At 40.3% G+C, this 12078-nt stretch overlaps 1 protein-coding gene and 1 long non-coding RNA gene across 2 annotated transcripts in view; both read right to left on the bottom strand.

Annotated features, from left to right (window-relative positions):
- The window catches only part of LOC127833289 (probable ubiquitin carboxyl-terminal hydrolase FAF-X), a 105868-nt gene that overhangs the window by 2184 nt on the left and 91606 nt on the right, over nt 1-12078 (bottom strand). The window contains exons 53-60 of the mRNA XM_052358462.1: nt 11877-12047; nt 9996-10148; nt 9299-9467; nt 9014-9122; nt 8275-8368; nt 6237-6313; nt 3802-4051; nt 30-206 (exon numbers count right to left, since the gene is read on the bottom strand). Of these exons, the coding sequence (XP_052214422.1) occupies nt 30-206; nt 3802-4051; nt 6237-6313; nt 8275-8368; nt 9014-9122; nt 9299-9467; nt 9996-10148; nt 11877-12047 (1200 nt within the window). The remainder of the gene's footprint in view (nt 1-29; nt 207-3801; nt 4052-6236; nt 6314-8274; nt 8369-9013; nt 9123-9298; nt 9468-9995; nt 10149-11876; nt 12048-12078) is intronic.
- LOC127833316 (uncharacterized) lies at nt 1744-2775 on the bottom strand. The gene is made up of 4 exons (XR_008027342.1): nt 2704-2775; nt 2434-2478; nt 2029-2073; nt 1744-1803 (listed from the first exon to the last, which is right to left on the bottom strand). It is a non-coding gene; the product is annotated as an uncharacterized LOC127833316 (long non-coding RNA).

Here is a 12078-nt window from a genome sequence, read left to right as displayed (position 1 = left end):
TGAAATTACTAGGTTGAAAGTAGTTCTACCTTCGTATCTATCCTGGGTACCTCCCCCGGTGTTTCAGACTGCTGTACAGTGGATGGGACGGGCTCAGTACTGGATGAGGCGCTCACACTCCCCACCATGAGCGGGGTAGTAGTGGTTGTCAGGGGGTTGTTGATCTGGTTGTTAGGGGTTACAGGCGCCTGCTTCTCTAGCGTCAACTGCACCAAGAAGTATTTAATTGTGATACTGAATTTGCATACCACATATGTAAATGTACATTTTCCGGAACATTTCAAATTAAATGTTTAGTGAAGCAACTAACAAAAGCTTTGTTACAAATGTGACCATTTTCAGATATGTTTTAAGGGCATATAACTAAGAAATGCATGGATGATTTGGGAGGGGATGAACAGTGTCTTGGACTTCATGGTTATGATATACTAGTATGTGAATTTTAATTTAATCGCTTGAACAATTTTAAAGTTGTTCATTCCACAAACTTATAGCATTGTATGCAGACAAACTGACCGACTGAAAAACTTACAAAGTGACTCAAGTATAGACCCTTCAAACTTCGTTGGGGTAAACAAATATATGGCACTCTTAAATAAAGTAAAACCTTAGTTGGTTCAACTATAATTGAGACATCAGTAGATAAAGGACACTAGAAAAAATGTTTTGATTTATCGAAGACCTACATACTGTGCTGTACAAACGAGGATCAAAAATATAGACGTAGCTCTGTTTAATGCATGTGCGTAGTGTCTTTCCAATATAGACCTAGCTCTGTTTAATGCATGTGCGTAGTGTCTTTCCAGATTAGACCTAGCTCTGTTTAATGCATGTGCATAGTGTCTTTCCAGATTAGACCTAGCTCTGTTTAATGCATGTGCGTAGTGTCTTTCCAGATTAGACCTAGCTCTGTTTAATGCATGTGCGTAGTGTCTTTCCAATATAGACCTAGCTCTGTTTAATGCATGTGCGTAGTGTCTTTCCAATATAGACCTAGCTCTGTTTAATGCATGTGCGTAGTGTCTTTCCAATATAGACCTAGCTCTGTTTAATGCATGTGCGTAGTGTCTTTCCAGATTAGACCTAGCTCTGTTTAATGCATGTGCGTAGTGTCTTTCCAATATAGACCTAGCTCTGTTTAATGCATGTGCGTAGTGTCTTTCCAATATAGACCTAGCTCTGTTTAATGCATGTGCGTAGTGTCTTTCCTGATTAGGCCTTGCTCTGTTTAATGCATGTGCGTAGTGTCTTTCCAATATAGACGTAGCTCTGTTTAATGCATGTGCGTAGTGTCTTTCCAATATAGACCTAGCTCTGTTTAATGCATGTGCGTAGTGTCTTTCCAGATTAGACCTAGCTCTGTTTAATGCATGTGCGTAGTGTCTTTCCAGATTAGACCTAGCTCTGTTTAATGCATGTGCATAGTGTCTTTCCAGATTAGGCCTTGCTCTGTTTAATGCATGTGCGTAGTGTCTTTCCAGATTAGGCCTTGCTCTGTTTAATGCATGTGCATAGTGTCTTTCCAGATTAGACCTAGCTCTGTTTAATGCATGTGCGTAGTGTCTTTCCAATATAGACCTAGCTCTGTTTAATGCATGTGCGTAGTGTCTTTCCAGATTAGGCCTTGCTCTGTTTAATGCATGTGCATAGTGTCTTTCCAGATTAGACCTAGCTCTGTTTAATGCATGTGCGTAGTGTCTTTCCAGATTAGACCTAGCTCTGTTTAATGCATGTGCATAGTGTCTTTCCAGATTAGACCTAGCTCTGTTTAATGCATGTGCGTAGTGTCTTTCCAGATTAGACCTAGCTCTGTTTAATGCATGTGCGTAGTGTCTTTCCAGATTAGACCTAGCTCTGTTTAATGCATGTGCGTAGTGTCTTTCCAGATTAGGCCTTGCTCTGTTTAATGCATGTGCATAGTGTCTTTCCAGATTAGACCTAGCTCTGTTTAATGCATGTGCGTAGTGTCTTTCCAATATAGACCTAGCTCTGTTTAATGCATGTGCATAGTGTCTTTCCAGATTAGACCTAGCTCTGTTTAATGCATGTGCATAGTGTCTTTCCAGATTAGGCCTTGCTCTGTTTAATGCATGTGCGTAGTGTCTTTCCAGATTAGGCCTTGCTCTGTTTAATGCATGTGCATAGTGTCTTTCCAGATTAGACCTAGCTCTGTTTAATGCATGTGCGTAGTGTCTTTCCAGATTAGACCTAGCTCTGTTTAATGCATGTGCGTAGTGTCTTTCCAGATTAGACCTAGCTCTGTTTAATGCATGTGCGTAGTGTCTTTCCAGATTAGGCCTTGCTCTGTTTAATGCATGTGCATAGTGTCTTTCCAGATTAGACCTAGCTCTGTTTAATGCATGTGCATAGTGTCTTTCCAATATAGACCTAGCTCTGTTTAATGCATGTGCGTAGTGTCTTTCCAGATTAGACCTAGCTCTGTTTAATGCATGTGCATAGTGTCTTTCCAGATTAGACCTAGCTCTGTTTAATGCATGTGCGTAGTGTCTTTCCAATATAGACCTAGCTCTGTTTAATGCATGTGCGTAGTGTCTTTCCAATATAGACCTAGCTCTGTTTAATGCATGTGCGTAGTGTCTTTCCAGATTAGACCTAGCTCTGTTTAATGCATGTGCGTAGTGTCTTTCCAGATTAGACCTAGCTCTGTTTAATGCATGTGCGTAGTGTCTTTCCAATATAGACCTAGCTCTGTTTAATGCATGTGCGTAGTGTCTTTCCAGATTAGACCTAGCTCTGTTTAATGCATGTGCATAGTGTCTTTCCAGATTAGACCTAGCTCTGTTTAATGCATGTGCGTAGTGTCTTTCCAGATTAGACCTAGCTCTGTTTAATGCATGTGCATAGTGTCTTTCCAGATTAGACCTAGCTCTGTTTAATGCATGTGCGTAGTGTCTTTCCAGATTAGACCTAGCTCTGTTTAATGCATGTGCGTAGTGTCTTTCCAATATAGACCTAGCTCTGTTTAATGCATGTGCGTAGTGTCTTTCCAATATAGACCTAGCTCTGTTTAATGCATGTGCGTAGTGTCTTTCCAGATTAGACTGGGCAGTCCGACACGATAATAAGGGACTTCACTTTCCGCTTTTATGATATTTTTCGTGTGAAAAAAGTCTTTTCTTAGCAAACATGCAGTTAAGGCAGAAAATGTCGTCCCTGATTAGCCTGTGTAGACTGCACAGGCTAATCTGGAACTACAACTTACGCACATGCATTAAAGCCCCTTTTCACAAAGCACTGCTCATATGGATATGAGGAAAATGTAGTGACTGTAACTTGTAAGGCCAGTAACATTATCATCTCAAATACATTTTATCAGCCAACACAAGAAAGATTTTTAGCATATTAGCAGTTCGCTACACCCGGCTGATTTGGTCTCAACACCCTGTGATGTCCTTTTAGTACCATATCCAAAATTAATAAATAATAGCCCTCACAACTGTTTCTGCCCCTTTATGAACTGGGCTTAATGCATGAGCATTAGGTGTCATTCCAGATTAGTCTGTGTAGTCTGCACAGGCTTATCAAGGACAACACCTTCTGCCTTAACTGGATTTTCATTAAGAAGAGACTTCAGATTTAGTTTTAAAGAAAAAATTCCATAACAGCAAAGAGTCCTCCCTGACTGCAGACTGCACAGGCTAATCTTGGACAACACTTAACGCACATGCATTAAGTAAAATTTTTCTTCTACACAGCTGAATGAATAGTGAATAGCCCCCACAAATGCTTGAGACCCTGTATATTCCCCTAACTGTCAGAGATCCTTACACTCTTACATACCTGGTTGTTCTGCACCAGTTTGGCAGTACCAGGGGTCAGGCCCTGTGTTAACCCCTGCCCCTCCTCTGCAGCCCCGCCCCCCTGGGTCTCTCCCTCCTGACCTCCGGCTGACCCCTGGGGGTCGTCATGGTGCCCGCCTGGCTCCTGGTCGTCTGTTAACTCCTCCCCCTCCTCCTCATCAGGGTCAGGACACAGCTCTATGGCCTTGGCCAGCGTGACACGTGCACTCTGTGAACGCTCCAGGAAGTACCTATAGGGAGAGAGGGGATTATTAACCCTATACAGCTTCTATATTAGCCTTGCCCTGTGAAAAGGGGGTTTAATGATTGTGTGTAAAGTTTCATCCCAAGTCAGTGCAGTCCGTTCAGGCTAATAAGGGATGACACTTTCCACCTTTATTTGTTTAAATAAAATTTCTTCTTAGCAAAAATCCAGTTTAGACGGAAAGTTTTGTACCTGATTAGCAGTTGCAAAGGCTAATATGGGATGACACTTTCCACACATGCATTTAACCCCATTTTTCAGGGCACAACTCATATGCTCGTTTGGCCTGTTTCAAGATTCATGTTTTAAAGGCATCATTTACAACCCTAAGATACTAATGAACAGCAAAGCAGCATAAAACCTGAACAGACTACACTTTATTCTGAGGACATATTTGAAGTTTCAATACAATCCCAAATAACATTTAAACAGACTGACCAACCAGGTTGATCGATTATACATGCTCTCAAACTCGAACTTTTATGGAGGTTGAATAATTCAATGTGTTTAAAAGGAGGATTTTCTGTAATGAATGTTCATGAAACTTACCACAATTACTCTAAGTTTTCAGACACCCTCCTTTTTAGCAAAAAATATTTATTTTTCAGGACTCCTAATTTTTAATTTTCCAACATACGGGTTTTTGTCCATAATTAATGTCTGTTTATTTTTGGACAGTATATTTTACCGCGTTATTCTACAGACTTGGGCCCTGTTTTCGCTTATCTTGTGACACTTTGATCATGAATTTTAACAACCGGATAAAAGTAATAAAACCTGGCAGATGCATGCCTGAGGGCAAAAGACGATTAAATTTGCGTTTGCGTAATTGGGTAAATACCGGATAACCATGTTCACCAGTAGAAAATAAAGGATTCACCCAACAGCATTTATAAAAGATGAAGCAGAATGTTTGCTAGACAGGCTGGACTAAAACTGATATGAGCTGCACACTACAAAAACAGGGCTTAATGCATGTGTGTAAGCCTGTGTGGTGTCGTCCCAAATAAGCCTGTGCAGTCTGGGCAGGCTAATCCGGGAAAACACTTCCGGCTTATATTCATGGAATTTAGTTTAAAGGAAGTCTCTTAACAAAAAACAAGGTACAAAATTGTCACAAAACCAGGTTTTCGATTTGAAACAGCTTCTCTGCTCACTAATTTTTATGGGTGTTGAAGTTTTGTTTATATTACTTCATTAAACTATATTATGTTTTATGTTATTGAAGAAGTGCAAATGTTTAACTCATCAAGTGTAAATGTTACCATAGCAACAAGTAATGGTTAGGAACCAAGTACAATGTACTGTTGGTTGTGTATGTGAAAAGTGAACAACAGGTCCAGGTAATAAATTGCTTCGTGTTTGATTTACATCATCACCTCGTTAGAGAAAATGTGTAATGTTTCCTTTGTTTTAATGCCCTTGACAGGGCCGTACGCAGGAATTAATCCAAGTATGCTTATTATTTCCCTTTGCTAAGGACACGTTTAACAGGATTAGCAAAAGTAACCCTTTGACCCCATTAAAGTGTATGTTAATGTGAGGTATAATCTTACAAATATTGAACACTAAATATTAAAGGAATTGATCCAAAACTAAGGGCTCTATGAAGAAAAGTATAAAAATGTATTTTTAGCCAAAGTGACCTTGACCGGAAAAAAATCCCATTCAATATGCGCCAGGGTATTTGATGATAAAACATTTGTGGAAGTTTCATTCAAATCCGTTGAGAAATAAAGGAAAAGTTGCGCTTAAATGAAAATGTCAAATTAAATATATTTTTAGTCATGGCGACCTTGATTTCGACTCAATCATACAAACCCAACAATATGGGCCAGGGCACTTGGTGACAATCATTTTGTGAAAGTTTCATTGAAATCCGTTGAGAAATGAAGGAGGAGTTGCGCTCAGAAGAATTGTTTTGCCCCCCGAACTGCTTGCCGACATTCACCAATCTAATAACCAGTTTTTTCCTTCAGGAAACCTGGTTAAAAAATCCAGTCTTGGACTAAAGTGTCATATCTGATTTGCTTGTGAATACTGCACATGCTTATCTTCGATGACACTTTAATTATGTACAGGCATTAAGCCCCCTTTTCCCAGAGCACAGCTTATATGATATATCATACACCCACACGCCTCTTGAATGAATACAAGATGTGCACACTTACCCATTGGATGTCTCATTGGACTGGGCAGGAGGGGACCAGTTGTTGTATGTGTACTGCACATTGTTAGGATAGGGGCGCTGAAAACATATCCATGTCCCAAATGAGCCGCGTTCAGAGAAAACCAGGCTTAATGCATGTGCGTAAAGTGTCGTCCCAGATTAGCCTGTGCAGTTTGCACAGGCTAATCAGGGACGACACTTTCCGCTTTAGTGGTATTTTTTGTTTAAAGGAAGTCCCTTTTTACCAAAAATCTAGTTTAAGCGGAAAGTGTTGTCCCTGATTAGCCTGTGTGGACTGCACAGGCTAATCTGAGACGACACTTTACGCACATGCATTGTGCCCAGTTTTCTCAGAACAAGACACAAATACATAATGCACCAGATCTCATTACACTAGACAAAGTTTAGGGATGTATACATAATTATAATTACATTTGCATCTTATTTTGTAACCAAAGTTATTTCAGAGTAAAACAATGATTACTAAAAGTTAACATAATATAAGCCCTTATACTAAAACATTTCAAGGATGAAACACTTGTTCATGTTTATCAGCTAAAAGCTTAAGGGATGTCATAATGGGAGGAAAGTCCCTGTGTTTATCAGGAAGCAGAATGCATTACTTCAAAGATGTAACTTCCTCAGGTTTATCAGTTTAAAGGATAACGGATGTAATTTTCACAATCATAATGTGTATTAGAAAGCAGTATGCAAAATTCCATGGATGAAACTCTCCCTCATATTCATAAGATAAATGCATTATTAATCAGTATAAACATTTCATTGATTTAATTTTTTATCTTATTTTTTAAGGAAGGTAATTCTTTCTCTCGTATTTCAAGAGGTTATCATTTTTCTTATATGTTTTTTTCTTGCAATTCAAGAAAGGCAATTATTTATCTTGTTATTTAATGGAAGTAATTCTTTCTCTTGTATTCCAAGGGAGATAATTCGTTCTCTTGTATTTAAAGGGAGGCATTTTTTTCTCTTATACTTTAAGGGAGGTAATTCTAGGGCTGTAACGAATACACTAGGTGACGAATACGATACGTATCACAAATACAGGGTGGCGAATACGAATATTTATTCCGGAATATGAATTTCAATGAACAAAAGGAATACTGACAACTTGACATGACATTATAAAGTATGAAACTATGAGTATTTGTCAATTTGATTTATTGAGTATCATTGCATACTGAAAATATGAAATATAACACTTTGAAATAACAAAAAACACTGACTAGAACTGCTTAAACTTTGAACACAGTTTTGAAAACATTACTAGTACCAATAAAATCCTTGAGTAGAACAATTAAGCAACTTGACATGACATTATATAGTATGAAACTAATTTCCCTTTGCTAGGCTCCATGTTTGTTGATAAGTTTCACAATCATTGTTGTAAAGATAAACAAAAAAGAAATTCCATCTGCTAATCTTTTGTGTGTATGTTTGAGCATCAAATTACTCGTATTTACCTAAAAAAAAATTAAACAACCATCGAAAGATTTTTCAATTCAATGTCGTAAATATTCAACCGGTGCCCGCCATTTTTGTTGATAATCTCACTGTGTACCATAGTGGCCATTAGTGGGTGGGGTAAACATGATGAAAAACGCTGGAATAAGGAGAAGAACATTTAAATATATGGGTTTATTGTATGAACCTTCATTTGTAAGGTAAGATAAGGTGATTAAACTTTCAAACTTGAAACCACGTTGTTTGTATTCGTCAAATATTCGGTTCGGGAGGTGGCGAATAACGAATACGATTCATCCACAGCCGTATTTGAGTAATTCGAATGTATCGTTACAGCCCTATGTAATTCTGTCTCGTTTATTTTATCGGAGGTAATTTCTTCTCCTGTACTTTAAGAGTGGCAAATCTGTCTCCTGTATTGCAAGGGAGGAAATTATTCATCTCTTATTTCAAGGGAGGTCATTTCTTTTTTCTTTATTTTAAGAGTGGTAAATTTTTCTCCTGTATTGCAAGGGAGGCAATTATTCCTTTCTTATTTCAAGGGAGGTAATTCTCACCCTCTCCAGCTCTTCATTGAGCCACTCTACGGCCATGGTCCAACGTCTCTTCAGATCAGTGTTGCTCTGTAGCATCTGCTGGGCAGGTGGGCAGCTGGAAGAGACAGGGACAATATGTGTCTTGTTCTGTGAAAATTTGGGCAAAATGCATGTGCGTAAAGTGTCGTCCCAGATAAGCCTGTGCAGTCCGCACAGGCTAATCTGGGACGACACTTTACACACATGCATTAAGCCCAGTTTTTTCAGAACATGACACATATTAAGAGGTCAACTACTGAAAACTGTTTTTTTCTTTTGCAGTCTTTTCATCCAACTCAACAAAAGTTGTGAACAGGCCTGAACAGTGGTGTCTTACCACTAGGGACAAACTGCGCACTCATTATATAAATGAAATGGAATAAAACTTGACATGTTTCTTTGAATTTAATTTGTAGATTGTTCATTAGTATTTTAAAAATATTTATTTAACTTTTTTGCACAGATTGTTCAAGCCATGACATGTTTTAATTTTCTGAAAATGCAATAGCAACGCAAACAGTAAATCTCTTGAATTGACATCCCTTAAACACATCAACCTTTTACTCCTTTGCTGTCTTCAAAATTAGCAGTATAACCATGAAAGCAAACCCAAATTGTTATATATTGTTACCAGACACCGGGCAAATATTTCATTTGTGCTTATTTTAAATTCTGCCTAAGCCAACCATTGTATACAATGACAGATATCTTGTGAACTTACTGCATGAACAGTGCCACCATCATCTTGATGCACTGATAGGCCCTCTTCTGGTAGTGACTCTTGGACCTCTGTATGGTGTCCAACAGGCCGTCACGGTCATCTGGGATTCCTGAGATACAACATGAACATGAAAACATTGGAAATGAGAGCTGGGTGGGGGTGGGGTGATGATGTCCCAGATTAGCCTGTTCAGTATTCAATGGTTCATGATACCTTCGAGAGCTTTGTGTATGAAATGGTTCATTATACCTTTCAAAGCGTTGTATATGCGATGGTTCAGCATACCTTTGAGAGCGTTGTGTATGCGGTGGTTCTGCCATGAGTCCTCTAGTAGCAGCATCTGTAGCAGCAGGTCGAGGTAGGGCCGCAGTTCGTAAGTGTACGAGTAGGCTATCTGCCATAGCAGCTCACTGAGCACTGTGGAGGAGAAGTGGGGGTTCTCCCAGCAACAGTACTGAAATTTGAACATTATAAATGTGAGCCTCGTTATGAGAAACTGGGCTTAATGCACATGCTAAAAGCGTAGTCCCAGATTAGCCTGTGCAGACTGCACAGGCTAATCAGGGACAACACTTTCTGCTTTCATGAATTTTTTGTTCGAAGGAAAATCCAGTTAAAGCCAAAAGTATTGTCCCTGAAGTGCAGGTTCTCCCAGCAACAGAACTGCAATGGGAATATTATAGCACAGGCTCAAGGGAATCTGTTTACTGAAATTAATTCCACACTAAGACAAGAGGGCTATGATGGCCCTTAATTGATCATATGAATTTACTTTATGTAACACAAACTTTTAATTTCTGGGCACATTTTTATTTTCGAACTCATTTGTCATTAAAACACAATTTACCAAAGAAGTGCTTGCAGGCTTATAAAATACATTAAAATATAATTGAAAAGTTTTCAAATGATTGTCAGAAACATTTTATCGGACTGTCTGACAATGATGATGTTTATTGAAAGCACATTATTAACCCCAACGTACCCTCAGGAGTCTGGTGGTGTCCTCTGTGGTGTTACACTCCTCCAGTAGTTTTTTCACATAGCTGGTGCGGGCAATGAGGATCTCTGCCACCTGCGGCTGGATCTCCATCAGGATCTGGTCGCCATAGGGGTTCGCTAGGGGGTCCTTGCCAGGCTAGAAAGAGAATAGTAGCATGGTTAGTTCTGATTTTTGCAGGGGTTCGCCAGGGGTTCCTTGCCAGGCTAGAGGGGTGTTGGGGGGTGGGCAGAGACATGGATAGCATGAGGCACATACCATCACTGAGTAAGCACACATCATCAAATGAGAATTGCATTTAAAAATCATTATAATCTGTAAACTAGAACTCACTTAACCAACGGATAATTATTGTCTTGGGAAACTGGGCTAAATGCATGTGCGTAAAGTGCCACCCCAGATTAGCCGGTGCATTCAGCACAGGCTTATAAGGGACGATATTTTCGGCTTTAGTGCATTTTTGTTTAGAAGAGACCTTCCTTTAACAGAAAATTCCATAAAAGCGGAAGACGTTGTCCCTGATAAGCATTTGCTGACTGCACTTGCACACACATGCATAATGCCCACTGCTGGCTGCACTTGCACACACATGCATTATGCCCACTTTGCTGACTGCACTTGCACACACATGCATTATGCCCACTGCTGACTGCACTTGTACACACATGCATTATGCCCACTGCTGAATGCACTTGCACACACATGCATTATGCCCACTGCTGGCTGCACTTGCACACACATGCATTATGCCCACTTTGCTGACTGCACTTGCACACACATGCATTATGCCCACTGCTGACTGCACTTGCACACACATGCATTATGCCCACTGCTGACTGCACTTGCACACACATGCATTATGCCCACTGCTGGCTGCACTTGTACACACATGCATTATGCCCAGCTGACTGCACTTGCACACACATGCATTATGCCCACTGCTGGCTGCACTTGCACACACATGCATTATGCCCACTGCTGACTGCACTTGCACACACATGCATTATGCCCACTGCTGGCTGCACTTGCACACACATGCATTATGCCCACTGCTGGCTGCACTTGTACACACATGCATTATGCCCACTTTGCTGACTGCACTTGCACACACATGCATTATGCCCACTGCTGACTGCACTTGCACACACATGCATTATGCCCACTTTGCTGACTGCACTTGCACACACATGCATTATGCCCACTGCTGACTGCACTTGCACACACATGCATTATGCCCACTGCTGGCTGCACTTGCACACACATGCATTATGCCCACTGCTGGCTGCACTTGCACACACATGCATTATGCCCAGCTGACTGCACTTGCACACACATGCATTATGCCCACTTTGCTGACTGCACTTGCACACACATGCAATATGCCCACTTATTTGCTGACTGCACTTGCACACACATGCATTATGCCCACTACTGGCTGCACTTGCACACACATGCATTATGCCCACTGCTGGCTGCACTTGTACACACATGCATTATGCCCACTTTGCTGATTGCACTTGCACACACATGCATTATGCCCACTTTGCTGACTGCACTTGCACACACATGCATTATGCCCACTTTTTCCAGACAGATCGTCAAAAGAGCATCAAATTTAAACATCATAATAATCACGGTAAACAAGAGCTCACTCTACCAACTGAGAATTTCAAGATTGATCTGAAGTTCCCATGTAAATCTAAGGTGGCCATTTGCTGCTATAATGAGAAGGAACATACATCATTAAGATACTAATTACACTATTAGCACTTAATGATAAGGCAGTATCATTTCAGAATAACATACCACAATCTCCTAAAATAAACATAAGTATATGTCGGGAAATTTTGTTTGCTTTCCACTCACCACAGAGGAGGTGCACTTGGCGGACACATCACAGCAGCGCACCAGCTGTGAGACCACCGAGTACAGCTTGCTGAACTCCGCATACTGGTATTTGATTGGTGGGCCTGGACCGTCGTCAAGGGCTACCATCATGAACAGCTGGGGCACATTCAACTTCAGCAGGTGACGTTTCTAGAACAATTTACCATGCAACTATATATTT

This window comes from Dreissena polymorpha, chromosome 6, assembly GCF_020536995.1.
Source record: "Dreissena polymorpha isolate Duluth1 chromosome 6, UMN_Dpol_1.0, whole genome shotgun sequence".
In the NCBI taxonomy this organism is placed as follows: Eukaryota; Metazoa; Mollusca; class Bivalvia; order Myida; family Dreissenidae; genus Dreissena; species Dreissena polymorpha.
This window is presented reverse-complemented; position numbering and strand designations above follow the sequence as displayed.